At 43.0% G+C, this 26,860-nt stretch overlaps 2 protein-coding genes across 6 annotated transcripts in view; both read right to left on the bottom strand.

Moving 5' to 3' along the window:
• LOC128449847 (transmembrane protein 65) overlaps positions 1 to 13,522 on the bottom strand; it is a 38,435-nt gene extending 24,913 nt beyond the window's left edge. Inside the window, exons 1-2 of the mRNA XM_053433174.1 lie at positions 13,391 to 13,522; positions 12,656 to 12,971 (exon numbers count right to left, since the gene is read on the bottom strand). Coding sequence (XP_053289149.1) covers positions 12,656 to 12,932 — 277 coding nt within the window. The 5' untranslated portion in view covers positions 12,933 to 12,971; positions 13,391 to 13,522. The remainder of the gene's footprint in view (positions 1 to 12,655; positions 12,972 to 13,390) is intronic.
• A 1,614-nt stretch (positions 13,523 to 15,136) lies between these two features.
• The window catches only part of LOC128449253 (protein MTSS 1), a 48,871-nt gene continuing 37,147 nt past the window's right edge, over positions 15,137 to 26,860 (bottom strand). For 2 of the 5 annotated variants that reach the window (XM_053432316.1, XM_053432317.1), the window contains 10 exons: positions 25,407 to 25,561; positions 25,077 to 25,184; positions 24,823 to 24,920; positions 23,039 to 23,303; positions 21,478 to 21,588; positions 20,380 to 20,631; positions 19,942 to 20,154; positions 19,195 to 19,354; positions 18,831 to 19,112; positions 15,137 to 18,686 (listed from right to left, as the gene is read on the bottom strand). In XM_053432316.1, the coding sequence (XP_053288291.1) occupies positions 18,175 to 18,686; positions 18,831 to 19,112; positions 19,195 to 19,354; positions 19,942 to 20,154; positions 20,380 to 20,631; positions 21,478 to 21,588; positions 23,039 to 23,303; positions 24,823 to 24,920; positions 25,077 to 25,184; positions 25,407 to 25,561 (2,156 nt within the window). In that variant the 3' untranslated portion in view covers positions 15,137 to 18,174. The remainder of the gene's footprint in view (positions 18,687 to 18,830; positions 19,113 to 19,194; positions 19,355 to 19,941; positions 20,155 to 20,379; positions 20,632 to 21,477; positions 21,589 to 23,038; positions 23,304 to 24,822; positions 24,921 to 25,076; positions 25,185 to 25,406; positions 25,562 to 26,860) is intronic. The other 3 variants (XM_053432320.1, XM_053432321.1, XM_053432319.1) reach the window with 2 other exon arrangements.

Here is a 26,860-nt window from a genome sequence, read left to right as displayed (position 1 = left end):
AGCACTTTTATCACCACAGACTCTTCTGTGGTTTCAAGTGCGAGTGTATCCCCATGTGTTTGTCTGTTTAAATCGGTGTCACCCTTTCTGCGTTTTAGGGAAACACCAATGAGTGTGTGGGTGTGTGACTGAGCATAGATGTGCACAGGATCGATTGAGTTCATCCAGAAGAATGAGAACAACTGCAGCCATTCATCAACTGTGCAGCACTTTGCTTTTCTCCTATGATATATGAGACGGAAAAGAGGGAAATTACACAGGACACACACAATGTGGGCCAAGGCTGGAACAGTCGTAAGTCTTAAAAAAAAAGGAATAGGGACAGGTTTGTAGACCAACAAGTTCTTAACTGTCCCTGAATGTGTGATTTGATTTTATACAAAATCCTCATAAATCCACCAAGGCCAAATGGTCCCCTTAAATTAAGCGGGACCAAAGTGTGCACACACATTGATATTAGTTTCAGATTTCTTTTCCATCTAGAGATCCATCAAATATTTCCTTGGAAATTGTTGAAAATTTTAAAATGAAACTGCTTTATCTTGCAATGTCTACGAGAGGGTTGAGACATTATTAAATCTGTCCCCTGATTCAGATCCGCACCAAACATTCAATGAGTTCTTCCCTCAATCCATCAAGGAGTTGTTGTGTTATCATCAAGCGTACAAACATATAGGGATGTCCCGATCCGATATTGATATCGGAAATCAGTCCGATATCAGCCAAAAAAGTGAATATCGGATTTTATCGGACTGAATCTAAAAACTCCGATATAAGCGCTCCGATATAAGCTGTCCATTTACCGCTACAGGACTTCTATAATAGGTGACTCTGGTTTGATCACACTCCAACACAGTAGGTGGTAATGCCCCTTAATTAACGTTGGTGCCGGCCGCGGAAGAAGAGCGTCTCTGATCCAGCATGCACAGCCCACGTGATCACAACAACGACAACGTGTGTGCCTGCAGCAAGGTGTAGTGATGTCGGCTGTGTGGAAGTATTTCGCTCAATTGGATAGACCTACAACCAATCAGAGCAACGTAGTATGTGACGTATGCTAAGCAACGCATTGTGAGTTATTTACTAACCCGGGTTCACACCGGACGCTTCAGCGCAGCGCCAAGCCTTAAATAACAGCTGGCTCCCATCCACTCCCATGTTAAAACTTTGTGCCGGTCACACCGGAGGCTGAAGCACCGCGAGGCAGCCTTGGCGCAGCGCGGTGCTTCAGCCTCCGGTGTGACCGGCACAAAGCCGTGCAGCGATCTACTGGATCAACGGGTGATATTATTAGCGCTGCCCGGCGGTTCAGCGTCGCTTCAGTGTCCGTTGTGAACAGCCAAGCGCCGGGGCGATAGGGATTAGCGCGGTGCTTTGGCGTCGCCTCCACGTTCTGTGTTCCTCTTTCAAAATGAATGCGCTGTCGATGTCTTCTAAAACAGACTCAATGGCAGCATCTACACATCTCAGCTCGCCAGCGGCAGGCATGTTTGTTGAAAACGAATTCAACCCGAGGGCACTTTGGTGACGTGGTTGATTACGTCACCGTTGATCATCTGTCAATCATCGTATAAAGCCCGCCCTGACAATCTGATTGGCCCAGTCCGGCCATAATTTTTTCCCAATGGAGCGACCCCAGACCGAACTGCCCGACCAAATCTGTTGTGGGCGGGGCTAAATTCGTCTGGCATCCAGGCTATGACAAACTACCACGGGACAGCAAAAAGGCAATGGCCATAACAGAAAAGATAGCCCAGTTTATTGTGCTTGATGACCAGCCCCTGTCGGTGGTGAGTAATGTCGGGTTTAAACGCTTAATGGAGCACCTCGAACCTCGCTACATTATTCCTATAGTTTTTGTTGTTTTTGTCCCTGCCCACAGTTGTTTCCAACATATGCTGACAGTAGAAAAATAACTGAAGTGAACTTGAATTGTTTGCACTTTAAAATTTAATTTATTCTATTCAATTGTATAATGATGTTGGTAACCAGTGGTTATTTTGCACTTTAAATATAACATTTTGTTTTCATTGGATTTGTTGAGGTAATACTCTTATGTTGAAGGTTAAAATTTATGTAACCAATTGGTTAATAATACATGGGTCAGTTTTTCCTATACCTACTGTTGCTGACTATTGTTTTCTGTTATATCACTACAACATCAGTAACAGTAACATCACTTTATCAAGCCTTTTCTAACATTCCACACAACAAAATAAGGAATAAATATATGTATGATTTGTGCCTATATCGTATCGTATTGATATCGGTATCGGCCAATACTCAAGGCTACAATATCGGTATCGTATCGGAAGTGAAAAAGTTGTATCGGGACATCCCTACAAACATATAAACCAACCAACAAACTGACAGGGCTTTAAACATAACTAATATGTAGGGAAATACACCATAATGTGTATAAAGTAATCCACACTGAAAGGACTAATTTATAGTCTGAGGTAGTGTAGAAGTATTTGAGTCTATCTTATTCTCATGATTTGCATATGAAAGTTTATTTGGTGGAAACCTTTCTCTGTATCTGCTTTTAGACGTTCAGACTTCTTTACGAGTCTCAGGAGTATAATGGAATAAATTTAAATTGTCATATCACAGCTTCAAATACTATTTGTTGGCTGAGAGAAAATAATGAGTAGAGCTCAAAGTAAACGCAGTCGTAACCTTCAGCGAGGTGCGTTTCTCCTCAGTGCTCAGTGAACTGTATTTGGCAGGGCCGATTCCAACAGTGGTAATTAAGGCAGCTGCAGAGGGTCTGAACAGCACACAGACAGGATCAAGTACAAATAGTCCCCTGATGAAATGCAATTCACAGGAGAGGGGGAAGAAAAAAAAGGGGGAATAGTGTTGTTCCTAATTGTCTTGTAGCTGGAACTCGGCCAAAGGAACCAAGAGAAAACAGAGAAATGATTTTCAATGCTGCCAGAAATAACTGACATCCACACTTTACAACCACACCCCCAGCACCACACAGGGATGGAGGCTCTATGAGACCAGGCATTTGAATTGAATGGTGAACACCCTCTTCACATGTTGATGGTGATACACACCTACAGAATCTTGCAGTAAATGTAAAGCCCTGTTTTGTCTCCAGGGGATTTAAATGCAGCAGGATTCCTCTGCGTCCCACTAACACTACTCAGTCCCGGTGATGAATATAAGTGTGCCATGTGTTCTATCTCAAGTTAATTGCAGTTGATTGCATGTGGCGTCCTAAGTGCCAAGTAGTCGGGGATCAGATGACTCACAGAGACAGATGGTTACTGACCATGGTGCTGACTCTTCTAAAGATCTTTTCTGGCACATTATAGCAGCGGCACAAGTGTTGGCATTCTGTTGTTACCAGACAAAATGTCTGCTGTGAAAAGGGTTCTGTTGATCCTAGTGTGAGATGATTATGCATCTTTATGAATGGCTTTGCTCGGTTTAGCTGTGCCCACACATTACAGCACACAGCAGCAGCAAGAGAGATGATAGCATTCAGTGTGACCGCGGCGTCCCGGCTGAATAACGGCGGCAGATGAAGCAGGAGGAGCAGGAGAGAAACGAGCTTGGTCTTGAAAAGTGCTTCTGCAAAACATTTGCATTTGTTTTGCAGAGAATGGAAGAAGCTCTGAGTGTGACCCTCTTAAATAACCTGAAATAATCAGCAAGAGACAACAGGGAAATAGGCTTTGAATCAGACCTGGAGTCCGGAGGATGGGTGGTCTGATTTTGAATGGTACACGAGGGAGATAAAAACAAACTAAAACACACATCACAAGGTGCAAGGTGGTCCGGAGCGATTCGACAATAACAAAGAAGAGCCTGCACACTTATGACACATGAATGTTTTAATGTTACACTAACATTTTACTTAGAACAAATACCAAAAACTGTTACCGCCAATATTTTGAAAAGTTGCAACTGATCATGTCAATATATTGGAAAGAGATCACCAACAGTGAAACCAACAAACCATCTCCTGACTCTGCTGTTCTCTACAGCTCGACTGAGCCTTTTATCATCTATCAGCTGATTGTTTTGGTTTTGGATCCTTTAGTTTGCAGTCTTTCTCTTCAGTCTCTGACTTCCGCCTTGTGGAGCTGTGGTGAGATCAGATGTCACTTAAAATCCTCTGAACAGCTCAGGTACAGACCAAGGACAGGAGCAGGCAGGTCTGATGAGTAGTGTGCAGTGGCACATTTAGCAAAAGGGAGCGACAGAATGAGAGAAAGGAAACATTTGAGGTGCAAGACAGAAGAGAAATGGACAAGAAACTAAAGAGGTGACAGGAAGTGCGTCTGTGTTGTCTTTAAAGGTCGAGCTGTCCATCCCTGTCTCAGAGACGCTGAAGCTCACGACCTCGTGATCGAACGAGGTCGGGCTCACGAAACAAACGAGACCTTGAATATTAAAGGGATCCCGCAGAGCATAATAACATTACTGAGGCCTCCGTGCTGCCTGTGTAATTGAATTCATGCCTTGATCCATCTGTTTGGGTTTCATGAGAAGGACGAACCATATGCCGAGATTTTCCTCCTCACCTCGCATATTTTGAATTAGATTGTAATTGGTGGACGATCTCACATATAGGCCTCTGTTTACAATGGGATTTCTTTTCTGTTAAAACCTGGCCTTGATGTATTCTCTTAGTACTAGACTTCAAACAAGGAAAATAACTGTTGTTGTCTATCAGGTGAATATGGAGAAAAAATGTGTTTCTTCTATTCATTATTACAGAGTCTCTCCCGATTCAGTATTCAGGCTGTTTCAGGCTTTGCAGCGTTAATAGTGTGGTAAATTCAGTTTAAAGAAGAAGTTGCCTACACTCCACAGCCAGTAAAATGGAAACAGTTTTAGAAATGCCAATTGTAAATTGAAAAACGGAATCCTTCATTTATAAGTGTCCAGACTCTTAATTCAGTTCTTTGTAAAACCTCTTTGGCAGCAGCTCAAGCTTCAGTCGTGGTTGAATCTCTCCAGGCTCTGAACACCTGGATTTGGCCAGTTTACCTTATTCATCCAGACAGATTCTCCCACACATATTAAATGGGAAGAGACCCTGAACTGTCATCTTCAGGTTTCTCTACAGACGCTCTACGGGCTTTGTCTGGGACATTCAAGCACTTACTTGCTTACCAGCCTGACCAAGTCCCTTCTTACCCGGTTAGGTCAGACAGCCGATTCGGACAAGTCCTGACGTGGTTGCAAAGTTCCTCCTCTTCACGTTTATTAAGGCCACTTTGCTGGTGTAAACACGCAGGGCTTCACAAATGATTTAATGCCCCCTGCCCTGATTTATTGCCACTTCACTGCTTGGCTTTTGTCCTGACACACATTGTGAATTGTGGGACTAATAAAACCAGGCTTGTGCCTTTCTAAAATCAGTCCTGTCACTTCCATTTATGACACCACCAGGACAATCAAAGCAAACAGGATGCACCAGTTTGAGGGGACACCCTGAACGTCTGAATATTTTCGCAAATGAGATTGCAGTTTTAGATTTTTAATACATTTGGAAACTTTTCAATGACATAAATACGGGTTATTGGGGAGATTGGAGAGCAACAATAGCACATTGCTGGAGTTAAATTTGAATCTACAAGACAACAAGATTTTAAAGATTGTTTGAAGCTTGGAAGTTGCTGTCGTTAATGTTGATTTTTTAAACCCCGACAGGCAGGAAGTGGGAAGGGAGGGGAAGGGTTCACAAGACATTCAGCCAATGTCAGGCTTAAACCTGCCGTCTATATCCAGTGAGTCACACGCACATAATAACTGCGATGCATGAGCTGAGGGAGAATGAAGAAAAGAAAAGCTGCTCCTCTTCCTCAATACATCAAGGTAGATGCCTGGTGGTGACGGGACACAGCTTTCCCCATAAAAGATGGAATATAATATCACTATGAAAGCAATCTAATGTGCACTGAATATATTAGGCGTCTCTTTGAAATCCACAAACCTGAGGATGGAGGCTTTAATGGTGGATTCATTACACTGAGTCGTTTAAGATGAAGAAGAATTTTTTAAGCGAATGGTTGTTGGAATGGAAGAAAATGAAATGCTCGGCCTCCGCAGCATGAATCTCGCTCTGCAGTGCTTCGAGAGAAATTGCCTCCATGTGGTCTCATCTCATGTTTTCCTTTCCACCAGCAGCCTTGTGGGAAAGCCACGTTAGAATGTCCCTGAGTCACCGTGTGACCCAACACTCATGATCACGAGATCCAGATGGACCCGAGCAGGATTTATTCACCAATCTGCTGCACCTCTCCTTCACCTCGCTCTACATCTGCTCCTTCTATCTTTTGTACATTAAGATACATATATGCAAATATATGCTGCCTGTCCGAGCAAGAAAGCTTTTCCTACTTCTTAAAATATGTATAGATCAGCATGTACCGCCCAGTGATACCGATTTAAATTCAAACTAATGCAAAGAAGCGTTCAACTGGAACGAAGCAGACTCAAAAACATGTATTTTCTGTCTTTTGTTTTTCTTTCGTTTCAGTTTTCAGTAAAAACATCTTCAGCCATTTTGCAGATTATGATATTCGGCATGTAACGGGATAATCTATCACATTTCGGGTTTGATTCCCTCCTGACGATCGTGGGGCTGCTTCAAGGATGATCTGAAGGGATCATCTGGCCAAATTATCTCACAGTGTGAAGGGTTCAGGGAGGCTTCGAATCGTAAGCATCAAGCGAGTTTTATTGGAAATCAGGGAGACTCATGTGGTATGACAGAAACAGAGATTGGACCACTGGGCTGAGAAAATGAGAGCGAGCTGACTGGAAACCCCCCGGATGTTCTGTACCTGTGTTGAGAGCAGAAAATGGCTGCCTACAGCGTAAATAAGGCTTTTGTTTCCCGTGCCGGGTGGACATTGGAAAAGGAAGGAGAAATTGTGACTCGTTTATTTTGACAAGTCAGCTCCCATTTATTCTCAAGTCACATCTGACCACGCCAGTTTCTTTGAGTTTCTTTGAGTTTCTTTGGAATTACCAACCAGAAACCTTTTGTTTAAAGGCCCTACGTGTGTTCCTGCGGGTGGACTGCTTCGTCCAGCGTGTGCGCTCTCACAATTGGAATATTAAAAATAGGCAACATCTGCTCTTACATCTGTGGTCTTGGTTTAGCTTTTGAAAGTCCTCCAGTGTGCTGCAGACATTAGTGCTAAAATTCGACAACAACGAAGTCTCATTTTCCACTTCTCCTGCTTCATTGTTTTTAACGATGTTTATCAACTAAATGCGATTCAGTGTAAATGATATGGTGAAGTGAATGAATCTGGAAATCCTTATCATCAATAATACTGTGGAGCCACAGTGGAGCCGTCTCTCATTTCTAATAACGCTATTCTTTTTATTAATGCAGCAGCATTAACAAGTGATAGGGTCAGTCATTTCTTTTCTTTACCATGAAACAACAAAAATTCTCCTTGAGCTTCACACTTTAACACTTTTGCTCTACGTCAGAGATGTAATAAGAGTTTTAATGCTTTTTTATTTTCAATTTGCCTGTATCTTCTAAATTTTGTTGATATTTCTCTCCATTTCTCCCTCGCACTACAATTACTGACCCAATTGCCCCAGAGTGGTAAAATAGGTATTTATATTCATATTAAAATAGCTAAGTCATTCTGCAACAGTCTCATTAAAGAGAAGCTTTTGCTTTGACTTCTCCCCTCTCCATCCTTTCTTTCCCTCCTGTTTCCTCCTCTCCTCCATATATCGTCAGCCTTTAACCTCACTTGTTTCCTTCAAATTTTACTCCATCGCCTCTCAGGTCTTGTCATTCCTAAACCAGTGGTAGTTAAACCTCTGAAATGGACCAAGGCTGCATTTCCACAAGTCTCAGAAACGAGGGCGTTCTTGTGCAGGACCTTGGCTAGAAATTGCAGCTCCCTCGGGCCCTAAAAAGCTGAGTACACCTTATTTTTTCCCGGAGACTTGGAAAAACTTTTCAACCTTTTCAAACTGTGAAATGAAAGTTCAGACACAGAAACTGGATAAAGACAAACTGGCAACAGCCCAACCGACCTGAACTAACACTTCCAAAGAACAGCATCCTAGATGTGGGCCACTTCCGGCAGTGATGCAGCCCTTCTGTCCTTCTTGTGGCTCAACAAAATGGATGTGAGCCTAAAGTTCCCCCACTTAGCAAATGTGCCCCAAATATCGCCAAAACAAATGGGGGACAACATGCAGTGCTCTAGGAACGGTGTAGGCTGATGGGAACCTGCATGTGGTAAGTAGTGAATATGGCCCAAATAGCAAAAAACTAATTTTTGGTTGACATTAAAAAGCACCAATCATCCAACTTGCCGATAGGCATCAGATAACTTTGGTATGTATGAAAAGATCCCTCGTGATGATAATTATTTTTGAAATCCTTCAACTATTTTCTTTAGCTCTGTGGAGCGATCGGCATCAGCTCGTTGTTTCTCTGCCTTCAGCTTTCATCTTTAATCTTCTAGTTCACTCTGACTGCTCTCATCATCAGGGTTGATATATTTTCTTTTTGCCAGAGCAGGCAGCTATTTTCAGGAGAATAAGCTCTGATAAACCCACTGTGGGAACTTCCTGCCCGGCAGCACCAAACGGCACACAGACAAACCCAGTGACTCACTGGTGAACAACAAGCAACATTCACTCAGGAGGTGGAGGAGAACAAAAGCAGAGCTCAAAAGAGATAGATTTTTTATTTATAGTCACCCGAGACACAAACTCAAAATGAATGCTGGCGTTGTTCCGTGTCTATAATAGACTCTAAATAAAGATGGATGACACATCTCTAAACTTCCTCACGTTAAAATCAAGCTAGAAGATCCTTTCTCGACCAATCATATCCGTTGAAGCAGTCAATAATGATGTTTCACCCCGTTTTGATAGCATCAAATATTATATTTAAACTTTAAACATTAGATTTGGTAAAAAGACTTACGCAAAATGTCAGAAACCATCCCGTTTTTAGTTTGGTGTATGTCCCGTACATTAAAGAAGGTGCAGCCTGCCATCAGGTGGCGATCAAGATGATTTGGCTTCACTTTTGGGGAGCTGGCTTGTCGTCCTTCTTTATATACAGTCAACCCGTGGTGACTACAAGGTGTGTAAATAGGCTAAAACTATTTCCTAAAACATGCATCATATGACATTTATAAAGAGATTAAATGTCAATGTTGAGTTTCCGGCTTGTTGCGAGGGCCCCTAAACGAACAAATCATTGATGAATTCTGGTTTAAAAGTGAGACTTTTACTGCCTTTGGGTTTCTTACAGGAGTATAAAACTAACACAAAGTGTGAGTCTTATTTAACAGCACAATGGAGCATGGGACGGAAGCTGAATGGAATCTCACTACAAATGGACACCCCCATCCTTCACAGACAGCCCTGTAGCACCTGTCATTAACCTCAGAGAACTGTCCACTGCGTAGATATGTCAGCGGGATTCGACTACACCCAGCTTCTTCTCCACTCAGCCAACCTGCACACAATCGTCGAGAAAATAAGGGCTTGGTTTCAGGTGTCCAGCAAACTGTGCAGAGATGATGGACGCTGACAAGCCCGGTAAAAAAAAAAAACTCCACCTCTCAGTCAGAGAGTGGGAGAGAGTGTAGGAACCAGTTCAGCAGCAACTGACTCAGGTCGTCCACAGCCCGTATACAGGAGGTAAGAGAATCCCTGAGGGTTTTTAAAGCATGAAGGTGAGGATGTACCTGAAGCTGCAGCCAGGCCGGCCCCAGAGGTGAGAGCAGAGGAAAGTACACTTCCTCTGCTTACACTCACTTCAGTGCACCCCCTCACATTATTCTCAGTCTCTGTAGAGAGAAGACGTATTGAGCTTCAATAGAGGCTGACATTTAACAACAATAAGAGCTCTGCAAGAAGCAAAGCAAAACTTGTTTGCTCTCTTTGTTTTGTTTTCTTTCCTCTAGTGTGTTGTATAGGTTTTTTGGTGTCAGTAAAAGATCTGAAAAGTTGAAAAGCACAAAGCTCCTCTCTCTCACTTCGCCAGAAGTCCAGCCAAGAGTTCCGTCTCACATTTGCTCACAGAATTTGTCTTGCAGCTATTCTGTCACGCCCCCGTGCAAAGCCAGAGGCCAACGTTACCTACACGTGCTCAAGCATATGTCCAATAACAACAGAGTGGGCCAGCTGGCCAATCAGAGCAGAGTGGGCTTTAACCAAGTGTTTCAGACAGAGGCTGAAAAGAGGAGCTGCAGCAATAGAAACTATAAGGAAAGTGATTTGTTTTCTGAACATTAGAGAGTGAAAACCTTTTCAAGCAATAACCCAAATGATATTTACAATATGAGCATAATATGTGTGTTTTTCAGCCCTTTCTTGCCACATCTTCCAATGGTCCATTATGGGTGAGAACTTTCATGGAGTACACCATTGGCATCTAGGGCCCAACCAATGGCGGAACATATTGACCAACAGACTGTTTAAGAACCTGCCCAACTGTGCTGTGGTTCACCAGGAGGACTTCTTCAATCCCCAAGATCTAACTGAAGTTGGTGAAGATGGATTTCAGCAGTACAATGACAACTGTGAATATAACTGGGTTATTTTTGTTCACATGGAGAGAGGTGACCTATATGGCCTGATCAATAATGTATGAATCCATAACATAACACGCAGCTGACAGCAGCATGCTCCCATCACTCACTTATATGTATTGTTGTGACACAAGATGAGGGTGAATCTACATGTTAAATAGGAGCCTGACTGATTTATCGGCTGGTTGAAAATAAAGGCCAATAGGCTATGAGCCTTTTATATATTAGTATCCACATTTATGTCCAAACTCCAAAATATATATATGATTTATTTTACAGTATGAACAATGCAGAAAAGATGAACATTTATGTTTATTTTATCGATTCAAGTTCTTTATATTTGGTTGTACTTGTGAATATTTAATAAATATATATTAGCTCATTTTTTAGATTTAGATAAGTTTCAGGTTAACTGTAAAATATCAAGCCTCAGTTAGATTTCTTCGTCGTAAGAGTTTGAAACGAAATCTTAAGGACGATATCAACCAATACATTGGTATAGAAAAGTTTGTACTTTCATATCTTTCAGGTTCTAATAAAAAGTGAAGAATTATTTTTTTAATTTACGTTTTGGGAGAAAAACATCAAATTTAATCTTGTAAACCAAACAAATAGATGGAACTTTTCAAGCCACAGTGTGAGAGGGATGCTGATTTTAATAATATTAACAGTGACACTGTGCTGTGATGTATGTGCATGTCCTTGTCTGATGATTATCATTCACAGCCTCACACACTGTACAGTGAGCAGGGACAGTACAGACATGACACTATTCAGGGCAGCATATGCACGTATGCTCAACATTCACCAGAGTGTTGATGTCTGCTTTACAGGAACAGCCTGTACAGCCTGAGTAGAACAGCTACTGAGTGGAACACATCATTAGCACTCGAATGGCAACTCTGAAATGTTTGCATGGAGAAATTCAGAGGTTTTAAAGCTCATCCTCTCTTTCAATCTTCTCTGCAGGGAAATCATTGGTCCGTCATGAAACTAGCTGTGAGAGTAAACACAAACTTATTTCTCACAGAGCTGAAACAATTATCTTTTACCCACAAGTCACATGACTCATATCGACATTTTCACCGACAACACTGCAGCAGCATTGACTTCCAGTAAACACTTAATATATAATATTCTCAATGGCTTTTACGTTGTTTGTTGTTTGTCACTGTTCATTTCAAATCCAATATCCGATAATTCAGCGGAGATGAAACACAAAACCATGAGACAGAACGACGAGAAGCGATTTTTAAATATATACTTTATACTCTACTGCTGGAGAAAAAAATGTCAGAACAGCATCACTCTCCCAGAGCCTTACATGATGTAAAGCCTTCATCATCACTCGTGTCCTCCTCCTCCTCCTCCTCCTCCTCCTCCTCCCTGCTCTCCATCTCAGTATTGATCCACTCCCTATGTGGGACATCTCCTGTGCTCCTCCTCCCCCTTTTATATGGTACTGTACTCCCATAATTCACCTATTCTGTTTAATGAAACCTCAATGCTGTGCTCATGCTGCAGACTGCGAATGGAACTGCTGCGACATCGGACCATGCAGCTGAAAACGCTCGATCGTGGAGACTACGCTGAATACGCAGCTCAGCACCTTGTGGGGCCTGGACTGGTCAGGACAGGTCATAAAGTCTCACATCTTCATAAGCAGATTATGCAGAATATGCAGAAGACAAGGGACAAGGGTTTGGAACTGGAAGCCTTCTGGTTCCCCTCTGGTTCCCATTTCTACTTTGACCAATCATGAATAAAGTGTGACTTCACAATGTTATAATGACATAATAAAACACAAAGGCTTCAACCATATGAAATCATGAAACCCTCGATTTAATTTGAAAATACTGGACTATGACCTGCAATAGATCATCACCACGGTGCAAAAACTATTCAATCCTTTTATAAATGGTTGAAATAAGTGATTTATTTTGCAATGGGGTATTTTTCAAGTAACTCATGCTTTTCCTATGATTCATAAACTAAAGTTATGGCTGAAAGACTGAAGCTTGAATCAGCTTCTAATGTAAGATGGCTCATGAGCCCATTTAAAGTGTGAACATGCTGTAGTGTACCACATCACCTACCTTGAGCTATGGCTATGGACTCGAACCTGTGCAGCTCTCGCAGCAGACAGGTGCGCTCGGTGGGGTGCAGGCTGTAGATGAACTCCTTGGCGCCCTGGGGCGAGTCGAGCGGCTCCGTGGACTCCGGGTGCGTGCCCAGGCTGCGCCGCTGCAGCAGCGAGGAGAGCGGGGACGAGGCGGCGGGAGCGTGGCCGCTGTCGAGCCCGGCTCTGGTGAGTCCGGCGCCGGCTCTCAGGGAGAGGGCGGGCCGTAGGAGTCTCCGCAGGCAGGGCAGCATCTCCGGGGAAGAGGGAGGGGAAGCGACGCGGAGGAGATCCTGGAGGAGAGGAAGAACATCGGGCCCGGCTATCACCTGGTCTTCAAATCGCGACACATGACATGATTTAGCTTGAATTCATCGCTGCGATGATCGCATGAAAACACACCCCTCCTCCTCCTCCTCCACCTCCTCTTCCTTAGCCTGGGTCAGGCTATTTCAGGGCAAACCTTGGGCCTGACACCAACAACCACACATCGCTGAAACACACACGATCAAACACAATCACACACACTGATCCAAGCTGGTGTCACGCGCCTCTATGGAGGAGGACGGTGGAGAGCGATGCGTCTGGAGTCCTCACACCCGAACTGTAACTTGTCTAATCGGACGCACCTCAGTCGATGCTCCGCTGTCCCGCACCATCAACCATCCCCCGAACAAAACCCCCAACAAGCGGCCGCTGCTGCGCCTCTTACCTGCTGAGAGCTGCTGGAGCCTGGAGCCGAGAAATCCACCAAACTGCTTCTGCTCTGTGCCCAAGTGAAATAATCACATCTTTGCGAGCGTGAACCCGAGAAGCTGTAACCTCTGGATGACAGGATGCTGTGTGTGTGTGTGTGTGTGTGTGAGGGGAGGGGAGGGGAGGGGAGGGGAGAGATGTTTCCAATGGCTGCGCTGCTCGGCTCCGTGCGTAACTGTGACGGCACAGATGGACGCACGCAGGCTACGTTCATCTCACAGGGGCTGATGGTCAGATGTGTTCGTGTTACACAGGCTGTGGAGGTTAACGTGTCCTTATTCTGATGAGAAATCCTACGTTATAGTTTGTTCCCTCAATAATTATAATTAAATCAAATGTTTTATATTACACCTTTCAAAACACAGTTAAAAGCAAACATTTGAACACTGGGTAAGAGGTATGCTTCTGTCTGTTGATTGTGACCTTAGATTTGGTATAATAGGATTTGCTGATGACTTTGTATTAATTTATTTCTTATCTCTGATGTTTTGTATTCCACTCCTTCACTTGTAAACACTTTGCTATGTTTTTTTATAGTTGCTTCATAAATAATAATTATTAATAATATTATTGTGTTTTTATGTAATTATTTGGTTAGAAATGTTTTATTATTATTATACATAGATTATACATCTCGCGCAGAAGTGCCCTGCGCACTTCCTGTGCAGAAGTAGACTGCGTATCATATGCATTTACTGTATGTGGTGCATCAGGAGTATTTTAGTTTGGATATATATGAATTAACATGAACAATCATCCAGGGTGAATCACAATGAGTTGTTTTGACCACCTGTATCTTAATAAAATATTTTAATGTCTAATATCCATATACCATTTCAATGTGCTACTATTTATATGAGGAATCTTTATATTATAGGATATTGATATCAGCAGTAGAGTGCTTGTGCGTGTATCTGCGTGTGCGTGTGTGTGTGTCCATCCCTCCTCAGCCATTCAACCAGACCTCAGCCTGGAGTCCACACCCCAAGAAACTATGACACCATGTGGAAGTTATTTGTCTGAGAGGGGAAGTCAGTCAGTACCACAAAGAGGAAAAGAGGAAACCCAGTCATAATTTAACACTTGTGTTTACGACCTGTTCTGGTTCATTTCAGTTTATTTTGTCCAATAGAGTATATGATAGTTTTCAGGCCTCTCAGAATGAGAGGAGTAAAGCTTTTATCCAAACAGAAACTAAACTGAGTTTGGGTTATTTAAAGTAGCATAGACTAGGGCGACCCCTTGTGACCAGAATCATAAAAACAAAGTGTTCATATCCTGATCAGAGTACAGCATCTACCATTTTCTGTAGTGAAATTATACCTATTATATTATATTTACAGACATCATTATAGTCATAGTTATAGCCAAATAGTGTAAATTCCATGTGCGATCATTCGTTGCCACTGCACTTTACTCAAGTACATTTCCCCACATATCATGAAATGTGGTGAAATGTGCATAATATTCTGTTCTTAATTGATTTTATTTTATTCAATGCCTTCTCTTGTTCACGTAATTATATAAATCTCCTTTGAAAGTTTTCCTTTCTGTCGACAAGGACTGTGTGAAACTACAGAACTGCTATTAAATGAATCTCGAGGTTACATTATAAGGTCAACTACTGAATCTTGAAAGAAAAGTTCATATCAGAGAGGTGGACACATGGAGGCTGCACATTCAAGAAGCCACAGAGGTAAAGTAAAATTGATGTATATTTTTATTATAATGCTAAAGCTGTCATTACACAAAAAACAAATAACAACCTTTTTACTTCCTGAAACAAACTGCATCATAGCCTGTTGAACTGTACATGGGAGGAGAAAGAGAGAGAGAGAGAGTTCAACTCTCCTCGGGGTGGGGGTGGGGGGGGGGGAGCAATAAGATAAAAACTATAAACCAGGTTAAACTGAAAGTTCAAACCCTCACAAACTATTAATTTCTCATTCATAGGATATAGTGACATTTGGCAGCTCTGATATAATATATATATATATTTATGCTAGCAATTTAAATACGAAAAATTACATGATGACAATACAAGTTTCAGACAAGTGGACGGCCAGAAAAAAAAAAAAAAAGAAAAAAACTAGATTATTAACATCATCAACAATATCGAGAACTGAATGCTGGGTTTCCCAAAGCATTGACGTCACCTTTCCACAGGGGGTATGTTCAATGCCAAATGTGCTTTGTGATGTAATCCCCTATTATTTCGCCCCCCTCCTTTCCTATTTAACCTCTCTATAATATACAATAATACACTAAACGCATGGGACATGTTGAAAATACTATAAACAAAGTGGATTTTCTTGCTGCGATGTCTCTGGGAGACTCGGGTCCTACAAGGCCAGAGTGGCCAGACACTGTGGGCACTGTACCATTTGTTAAAATCTAATAAGATGCCAAACAGATTAAGTGTTCAATGTCATTTTCACAACTGAGGTGCAAACATGCTAAATTGTAACCATCCTCAAGGTGGCTCTGCATGTCTTTCAAAACAAACTTTAATAGAAACTGCATCCCTGCATCGTCCAGAAATCTGCTCTCATAATACTGATTTAAATGTCTCCACTGCAGAACCCAGACTTTTCTTTTCTCTGAGAACCTGCAGCTCACAAAAAAAAAATACACTTTCTTGAAGCATTTCTGTTATTATTCAAATACTCTCTATGCATGAGTTGGTGTGAAATAAGGGACTTAAAGTGAACTGTAGCGGGACAGTCGAACATTTCACTGCTACAATCAGAAAACACATGCATGAATAGATGAGGCAACTCTATAACTCTGATATTTTATACAAGTATAAAAATAGTGATAGGTTGAGAAAGACGAAACGATGATTTAAAGACTGACAAAGAAAATAAATTACAAAAACGCGTGAGCTCCTGGACTAACTTGTGCAGCTAAATTAATATTTACACTTTCATACATGTCATAGTAGCCATGGTCTCACAGTGCTTGAACTGAAAAGAAAAATGAAAACACAGACGATAAGTCAGTGACATTAAACGCTTTCAGTTTTTAGTCTTAAAACTGAATAAGTCTGAGGGCGAAACATCCTGTTGTTCAGATACAAAAAATGAATGCACCCATAACGATGAGGCTCTTAAATTACACAACAGATTTCAGTATGAGCTTCTAGAAAGAAAAAGTTTATGATACCAATACAAAAAAATATGACACGTGAAAACGAATGAATTAAAAAATGCATGCAAGCTAAATGTGTTTCAAAGAGGAAAGAGTTCGACAGCAGCCAGACAGAAGAATTCAAACAGTGTGGGATTACCACTGAGAACTCACAAACTGATGTGCCTCATCAACTTCTATAAAAACATTTAATACTATATATGTATATAGTAATGTTATAAGCGATCAATGCACAGGCTGCAGTGTGGCTGATAAATGCTACAAAACAAGAAGAGGCTAATATATAAGGACTAATATATAACTACAAACCACTGAGGAGTAGCCGCACCGCTCGGCGTGTAGATACTGCAGATTAAATGAGAACCATATTGGAGGCTATAATGAAAAAGAAAACCAATTCGCATCTTGAGGCATTTGGGGTTTGATGATCGTCGTATAAACATTTATGTCTATAGATGTGAAACTGAATGAAGCTGGCACAGTGGAGCAGGCGGAAATGTGGCAAAGAGACAGAGTGAGAGGCAGCGACACGGACACTCGTATAATTATTTACAAATCATGTTAATACTAAAAGAAACTACAAAACAGAAAGTGACTCATCACGCGTGTGGCGACAGCGTCCTTTGCTTTTCGAGGAGATGTCTCTGTTGTTCACGCCTCCGCCCCGTGGAGCTCTGTGGACGTGTTTTAGTATTTGAACTGTGAGTTCAGGACGGCTTTGACAACACAGCAGCTTCCTAGAGCCATCAGGGGTCTCTTCAAACAAGTGAGCGGCCACTGCAGTCCAGGAGGTGCCAAATGGAGCCATTACTCCTCTAGTGCACCTGGATATTGCTCTCTTGACGCTGTGTTGTTCTTGCAGTGGCTGCTGTGCTTCTTCTGCCAGGACACTATGCAGCTAGAGTGTTAGTTCATCCCTCTGTGGTACAATGCACTCCCGCTACAAGGAGGTGTTTAGACAGTTTTCTCACACTGAGAAGAGGCAGACACACGTCGTCCTCGTCCAACCCTCGTCTTCGGAGACTGACCACAAGTGCGTCTTTACTGTTCCCTTGGAGACATGGACATAGTGTGAGGTGTCGCTGCTCTGTGCTTCTTGCTATAAACAGGAACGTCCTCATGTTTTATACTGGGATAACGCAGTTACTGGCTCGGATTTGCAAATCCATTTTATTGCTTAGGCCAGAATCCTTTATTGTGATGTTTGTAAGAGATAAGGTCTTTTCTCTTTGTTTCACACAGACTGTTCAACTAAGGCGCTAACTTAAATGGGCCTGTGATCCACAACCTATATTTTAACAAACCTGGCTTTATGTATTTTCTGTGGCATCTTAAGCCAAACTAGGAGACTTGTTGATTGCATATCTATGTTTCCCTCTCATTCTGTAGTGAGAGCTTCTCACAGACGGAATTTGACACTGAGAAATGTAGAGTAGATGCCGATGACTTCTCAAGCTAGCATTTCTGTACATTGCATCTTTAGCAGCAACACTTTTTTTTTAAAGCCTTTAACCTCATTTACAAATATAATGAAGGGGAGCCTCAATATGATGACACAGGGTCATGTTTCTGAATATTGTGATGCTGTCTTCATGCGATGCGCGGTGAGGAGCGATCATTGGTGAGGGCTCTTTTGAGCTTGACCCCCTTGCGAATGGCCACCAGCATGTTTCCCTTCCCCTCTTCCCTCGGCTCCTCTCCTCCAGTCTCGCTCTGAAGGTGCTGCTGGGTCAGCTGGTTGGGCAGCGGGACGGTGGGGGGGTTGGTCGTAGCCTGACCGCTCCAGGACATCACAGGCAACGTGTCAACATCCTCACCTCCTGTAAATGTGGGAGAGTATGGGATTTCTCCTCCTCCTCGCCTCTCCTCAGCATTCCTGTTCCCGTTAAATGCTGCAGACATATCAGGCACCGTTGGGATTTTAACCGGGACGACGGGCGTGCGAATATGGATTGGGCCTGTCCCCCCGACAGAGCCTGAGCGGCGGGCGGAAGGTTTTGAGGACGGGGTGCGGCGGATTGTGGCAGTCCCCGGTGTAGGATAGGAGCCAGAGGCATTATGGGAGCTGGATCCGGAATAAAACGCCTGACCTGAACATGGGCCTGCAATGACATAACAAGAACAATGATTTCATCCATAAATTAATTAATTTCACTTTAGGTACATTTTATGATAGTATACTAGAAAGTAGAAAAAAAAAGACTTGAAGTATTCATCTGATGAGGTCTAAAAGATAAAGATTCTACCTGTAGGGGTGGGGGGATAAGGCCCTGTTGGGTGAGATGGATAAGCTCCTGTGTGGATAGGTGTGGGAGGATAAGGCCCGGCGGGGTAGGCCCCCTGTCCAGGGTACGGAGCCTGTGTGCTGGGCAGGCCGGCTGTGGAGGCTGGGCGTTTGGTTTGGAACATGCGTCGGTAGGACTGACTGATGTCACTGTTTCTGGGGATGGTGGAGGACTTGTCAAAGTCAGAATGCTGCTGCTCAGGATCCTGATCTCCAGCCATTGAGAAATAGTCATAATCTGACACTAGAGGGAGAAGAGAGACAGGAAGGTTAGGAGTGAACTTTTCAAAATTGGTGTTGGCCTGATTCTGGAGAGTTCATGTTACCTTGTGAGGGTATGGTGTCTTCGGAGCAGCAGGGTGTGTTGGTCTGCGTGCTGTAGCCACTCGAGCACTGCATGGAGTCCCTGCTGGACCTCTGGGTGTCCAGCTCCAGACCTCTGGACAAGACTAGGGCCAGTTCCTCGTGGACCTCGATTTCACCAGCCTGTAAAAATTGCCCAAAAATGAAAAACAAAAAACAAAAAACATTAAGTTACAAGAGTCTGAACGGGAAGATAAGCCAGGTTTAATTTATTGAAGCCATTAAAATCATTAAGTACAACTTATTAGACTCATTAAATGGGAACATTAGTGGGGGGAGACTCATTCATGTGGTTTAAATGCAACGACAGCAAAAAACATGGACCCTGCTGGAAGTTGAATGAGAGGTCATCTGAAACTCAATTATCACAATTGCCAGAAAATGTAGACTGACTTGTGTTTGTGTAGATTAGGTATTGGCAGAAAGAAAGAGGTAAACGAATCACTGGATAATTCTCATGTTGTTATGAAGGGAATTTACCTCCGGCTGCAGCAGAGTGCAGGAGTTTTATCAGATCGAACAAAGTGACTTAATGTTTTACAAACTCACTGCAAACTTCCAAAAAACAGTATTTTATTCAAACTTCCAATGTTGAGATTAGTCTGAATAAGAATAGATTAGGAAATAATAATAGTAATAATAATAAGAGTTATTGAAGAGCTGAGGTATCAAACCCAAACAAACATTAGGAGATGGAGACTGACTCTGACCTTGAGAGGTGCCGCCACAGTCCTGCTTTTCTCTACCACAGAAGCCGATGAGCTTGGTGTTTGTAGCACAGCCCGAGCTGGTGCTGAGGTCGAGGTCGAGCCGTCGCTGTTCATGTTACCATTACTGTTGATGACAGTCGGGGTCTCCTTGTCTTTCTTCCTCCTTAGTGTGTTGACCATGGGCTGGTCGTAAGGCCCTGGCTTTGCCCAGTCCTGAGAAGGAAGACGTCAATGTTTACTGTTGAAACTAAACATCTCTGTTGAATATTTAAAAGCTTCATCTCTTCATCTCAGTTTTAAAGCCTGCAGAATTTACTTAGCATTAAAGATGGAAACTGATCAAATGTATTTACACAGGACACAACAATAAAACCAATGAACCAGGTTTGCATGTCGAACAAACACTGGATATGGAGGATGGGACTACGCTGAACAAACCTTCCAGGTTGGGACTTGAGATGACGGCACCATGGGCGAGCCCATCGTGCAGTATTGAGTGTAGTCTGGCAGCAAGGCTGAGGCGGGACGGGACCATGAGCGAGTGGGGCAAGAGGAGGAGGTGGAGGATGAGGATGAGGAGGAGGGAGGGTAGAACGGGAAGGCGGTGGCCGACCCCGAGCCCAGACTCCCCCCGTTGCTATGCAGGTAGGGGGAACTGGCCGGACTGTAGTGGTCAAAGCCATTGGACAACTGGATGTGTGTGCATCGGTGGGAGGAACGGATGGTAACAGAAACAAACACACAATGGGATAAATTATTGAAATGATAAAAAAACATGACAAACCAAACCAAAACTGAAAACATCACTGAGGATAAATCATATCAACACAAACATGATGAGGAAGGACGGAGGCCCACTAAGGGTCATGGCAATAACTTTTTTGAGGATAAAATTTGTGTAAACTCGCAATAAGTTTCGTTTTATCTCCCAATAGTTTTCCCATTGTCATCATGATACATTATCACCTCATTAAAGGCAAAGTGAGTGGGTCCACACGAGTCCGACAGTATCATGCACTTCACTCTCTGCATTCTTCTAGAGTGACCTCTTGATCTTAGAATTCAAAGAAGTTACACTAAATGTACAACTATGGCTATTAAGCAGCTTGCTAATACTATATCAGAATACTGCATGCTCAGTTCAAACTAAAATTCAATAAGCTGATCCATACTGCAGGTTTGCCGTGGGACACAAGTGGATATGGGCTGCATATGGCTCAGAAGGAATAGAAAATATTGCGAGGTAACACAAAAGTAATCCTTTAAAAAATGTCCCAGTGACCCGTTGGAGGCTCTGTAGAGGAAGCCATATCGACCATGTCAATACAAAACAAAGAAAATGGTCATAAAATGGATAACTTTATGAAAACTGAAGAAACGGATGCCAGAGAGTTTGGAGGGATTTTTGTTTTCCTTTAACATTTCTGTGATAAACCCAAGTAAGTGTGATGTACAGCCAAGGTGGGAGGTTAGTGTGAGGAAGCCCAGAGGTTTCTGTGTGGGTGAGGTTCACGGTGGAGGATGAGTGTGTGTCACCTGGTCAGTGTGCTCAGGTGCAGTAGCAGCATCTAGAGAAGAGGGGGCGCTGCAGTCACTGTGAAGCTGCCCAGTCTCTGACACCTCAGAGCAACTGGAACTGGGACAAGCCTGGGACAGCGAGGGCAGCAGCAGCAAGCAGGACACAAGAGAGAGAGAGAGAGAGAGAGAGAGAGAGAGAGAGAGAGAGAGAGAGAGAGAGAGAGAGACAGACATGTGCAGAGAGAGAGAGAGAGAGAGAGAGAGAGAGAGAGAGAGAAAGAATCGCAAAGACGGACATGTCAGCAGGAAGACACAGAGAAGCAAAGAGAAGCAGATTATTAGAGGAGGTGAGGCAACTTTCCATAGTTCTCAGCAGTTAGTCAGGAGTACAGCCAAGTGACTTAAAGTGGAGAAAGGTGCACTGGGAGTAATAACTGCATTAACTGCATGGACATCAGCAGGGTTGAGTTAGAGACTTGTTCGAGGGAAGCACAGGAAAAAATACCCACACAGACTCTTGATATCTTTGAGGAAATATTAACAATCCAATCCCTGGTTATTTTTTTAACTTTAATCACATGATACATAATCCATGTCTGTAAGGAAATCATATTTTTGCATGCTACCCTCCAGAAAGAGATTATGGTTTTGGGTTCACGACAGCATCCTGCAAAGAAGTGGGTACTGACAATGAGTGGAAATGAAAGAGATCCACATTAAGTGTAAGCCGTAGCCCCTTTATTCACCCCGATTTAAGGAGCGAGTCCCTGCTAAGCGACGTGACCGTTCCCTTTCAAACCTCAGCCAATGTAACTAGAGCAAGAATGAGGCAGACTGATTCCCAGGACTGTGCTGTAAAAAGGGTCAGCTACGGTCTTGCCAAACCACCTTCACTGCATCATAAAAACTTGGCCTCAGAACTACACCAGTGCGTTCTGGACAGGGGGAACTTTGATCGTCTGGCGTGCAAACAAAACGGCCGCTGTGGTCGATGTCAGACCACAAACCCCACAGGACAATCCGCTGGAACACATCACTGATTATTATCTGCGACCGTGTGTCAGATTGGTTGGATAAAAAGTGGCAGAACGGGACCTGCTGATAGAGACAGGCTCTCAGTGTCTATAAAACATACTGTTGTCACTGTAACATGTCATTTCAACTGTGATGCCTTTAATGAAAATACAACATGCAGTACGCTCAGGCCTCTGCAGCTTGAACCCAACCACAGTCTGTCACAGCAGTCAACTCTTTAATAGCAGGATGGGGCTGACCTGTTTTGCCCTGGGCCAGAGTGGAGGCAGACTAATTTCCTGTGCATTTATGCTATAATAATAGCAGTGAAATGACTTCACCATGATCACATAAACGTACTGCTGCCAGCTAACTGCCTCTCACAGTGGCTGGGGAGATGTTTGAGAAAGGACTTGTGTGGATTGCTGATTTGGGGTTTTCGTCCAGACTACAATAACTTGTGAATCATAGAGCGTATGTGGTTTTTGAAGTCTTGTTTCAACCATATGTACATACTTGGACGCAAAGCTGTGGCGACGTGTGGGTGGTTGAGATTTTTTCTTACCTTTGTTTCAGCTGGCATAGGCGAGGATGATTTGGACGACATGTACTGGTCCTGCGATGAAGAAATGAAACCCGAGTCGTGGGAGGAGATGCTCGAGAGCCGAGCTGGGGCCGGCTGCGGCAGCGTGGAGCTACGGTACCGATGGCGGGGGTGGTGGTGGTTGAAGAGTTGGTGTGAGGAAGAGGAGGAAGAAGAGGAGGAAGGAGAATGAGAGTGGGAGCCACTGGATCCCCTGGAGTCACTACTGTTAACGCTGTTCAGACTACTGTGAAAGGGGAAGGGGGTAAGGGGGAGGAGAGGTTTGGCAGTGACGGGGGGGCGGGGTAAAGAGAATCAAGTGCACCCAAAGACATGGATTGAAGAAAGAAAGTTGGGTAAAGGAGAGATAAAAAAGGGATGAAGGCAGAGGATTGGAGGGGGAAGGGGGATGTGGAGAAGACAGGGTGGGAAACAATTAACACACCACACCAAGATGCAGCAAGCAGTGACTGAGGCCAAGCCAGTCAAAACAACAACACAAACCAACATAAGAGGCGCAAAATCATAATGAGGATAATTACAGACAGGAAATCACAGGATTTCATGCCCTCTGACAGCCCTTTTAAACACTGAGAGAAATTACTGCGAATTGAGCAGCAATAAATTAAACATCTGAAGCAAATATTAAAATAGTTCATTATAAAATCTACAAAAGCATGTATTGGTCGTGATTGTACTAAATTATGTACAATCAATACAAAAACTGCAACAGAACCTGGCAAAATTAATATTTATGTAGTTTAAGCAGCTAGTAGTGCTTATCTATCATGCACAAACAATACACAAATGTGTGTATTAGGCAAATCACAAAATAGGTAAAATAAATATAATGCAAATGTGACCCTCTTGGTTTGATTTATGGATTTCATAAGTGATTATTTAAAAGCATGATAACCAAAAATTTGCAGTGACAGAAGACAATAGTGAATCTGCGAAGAAATCTTCATTCTTATGATTGAGACATAAAATGTATATTGTTCCTCGACGCTGGGTCTGGAATGTTTTCAAGGTGGCCTTGAAACATAATTTTACAGATTTGATTATATCATAGACGTCACAAAACCCCTAAATTGGTGTCCCAAGCAAAGCAATGCAAAGCCCAGATTTACAGTTTCTTCCTTTAAGCAAAAAAACAGTCATAGGGATGCAAACAAGAAGCAGTGAGAGTAAGACACAAAAAAACAATTCTTCAACACTTCCAAATATCCCTTAGGGTCTTTTCTCCAATAAAATGTCTACTTTAACTGTATTTCTCCAGTTCTATAGACTAAACTAAGGATTAGAATAAATACAAAGCAGCTAAATTACATATGAACCAAGATAAAGGACTAGTGCAGCTCATATTGACCACTGGGTGGCAGACATAGATTGGGCAACACAATTGAGTGTTTTCCTCTATGTCCTTGTTCCCCACCCCTTCACACTGATATAAGCTGTCTCATAAAGAAGCTTCATAATAATTCATTAAAAATTCATTTTCATTTTTTGTAGATCTAGCATGTACATATCTCATACTATTATAATAATGTACGAATAAGCTATAAAACTGTATAACATCCAACTACAAAAAAAAACATTGCAAACTGTTTGAGCTCCTTGTTCCAACTTGTAAGAATCTAACCCTACAATAATCTCCAGCATTACAAACAGGTTTTATCATTATTTGTGTGGATACAATGGGAAAATGTGTGTCTCTGTTTTACTAATTCATGGCTGTAGTCTGGTTATTGGCTGGAGGAACCTACCTGCACATGCTGGACTTCCTGGATATGGTGTGGCTGGGGGAAGAGGGGGGCGTTTGATATGACCAACCATAGTCTGAGCCCTTCAGATCCATGATCACCTGAGAGGGAGGAGAATATGAGTCACACTTTATATTTGTACTTGTGACGTTAAGAGACATTAAGCAAAGGCCTCTTGAATAAACACAAACAGAGGAACGTAGGGCAAATTAAAGTGTGTTGTTTAGTTTGTGTGTTCACAGAGCGTTTCCTCTCACCTGTTCACTGGCAGGCGGAAGCTTGTGTGGGTCAGAGGTCAGGGCCTTGAGGTCATCAGAGATGGCCTGGAGATGGGTGACCTCTCCCAACATAGAAATCTCCTCATCCTAAAAGGATTAACGACAGAGAGACCAGAGTTTTTGGGGTGGTAGATTGTGTTTGAGAGTTTAAACAAGAGTGAAGCAATGCAGCATGAATGGAGCATGAATACGCATATTTTCAGTCTGTGGCATTAAAACAAAAAGCAACAACACTGCGGAGTGAGATGACTTTCTGACAGCTCATTTCTCCCTCTCTCTCTCTCTCTCTCTCTCTCTCGCTGTGCTCACCACGACAGGCCGGAGCATGGCGACGAAGCAGCAGAATCTCTGTCTCTCCTCTATGAGCGCCTTCCTCAGGGCCTGTTTCTCCGTCTCCTCCAGCAGAATGTATTTATCACTGACATCCTGCATGGCGCTGTTCAACTGGGGCTGGATATCTCGACCTTGGGAACAAAGAGGACACACAGACAGAAAATGAATCTACATGGAAACTGGAAACACATGATTGGTCTAATTACGACAGCACAATGTTGAGAAAAAATGATAGAGATAAATTTGACAGCAGAGCTTCTTCAGAACAGAAATACTAAAAAGCAGAACATGCATAAATAATTACAGACAATGACTGTGAAACAATGAAGGAACATTTCCAGTTTAGATTTTTCATCACTTTCCTCTGTTCTGTCACGACTGCTCCACCTGTTATCTCTTCATTGTAGACTAAGCTATCTTAATTGCTATGGTTTGAAAATCTCTGCTACTTTTTTGGCTATCACCTCAGCATGAATGGCCCCTCTTGTCACTGAAGTGTCTCCTGTCTCTCGCTCAGCGGAGGCAGGAAGACTATCTCCTGTACGATACTCTGTTGCTTGTCTAGGAAAACGTCAGTCTATGACGCAATACTCAAAGCGTGAGATCCCCATTTGACTATCTCTCAGCTGCACTTTGTTAAACTCTTTCATTTCAGAGAGAGGGAGATTCTTGACAGCGAGAAGAACAACTGTGCGTGTTTTAATGTCTAACAAGAGTGCAAAGTTCCTACAAGACCATCTGGACCTTGTTAGGTGTGTGTCCATGTGTGTGTTTGTGCGTGTGTGTGTGTGTGTGTGTGTGTGTGTGTGTGTGTGTGTGTGTGTGTGTGTGTGTGTGTCCGTGTATATGCAAATCTGAGAATGTTTGAGGACAGTCATGACAATCCCAAGGTTATCCTTTTACTCGATGTACCTTTTTGCTCCGTGTGTGTGTGTGTGTGTGTGTGTGTGTGTGTGTGTGTGTGTGTGTGTGTGTGTGGTTCTTATTATAAGTGAGGATACCCTGCAGCCAAATCAAGCCCTCTCGAGTTCTCTCTGGAGGCAGGAAGGCTGGCGACTGTCCAAGTTGACACACAGTTGGGCCTCTGAGCCATTATCTTACCACTCAAACTGCACTTGCACCCAAACACACAGTCTTGACTTTGGTACATGAAGGTTAAACCGACAGAGAACAACTCTGTGGTCTATCTGTCTGCTCTCTCGTCTGGGTAAAGATAACAAACTAGTGTCTTTTGTTGAACGTTTGCCGTGAGGCCCCTCTATCATGCGAACCAGAAGTAAAGTAACACAGATGAAGTTACGCACGCAAATCATTTCACCACATACGTAAAACGTCAGAATCTCCATCTTATAGCGAGGACAAACCACCAGCTCTTTCCTGCCTGATATGTAAGTGCAGTCTATACATCATACATGTGGGAAGCTCTGTTT

This window comes from Pleuronectes platessa, chromosome 10, assembly GCF_947347685.1.
Source record: "Pleuronectes platessa chromosome 10, fPlePla1.1, whole genome shotgun sequence".
Lineage (NCBI taxonomy): Eukaryota > Metazoa > Chordata > Actinopteri > Pleuronectiformes > Pleuronectidae > Pleuronectes > Pleuronectes platessa.
The sequence above is the reverse complement of the archived record's forward strand: the minus strand, read 5'-3'. Positions and strand labels throughout refer to the sequence as shown.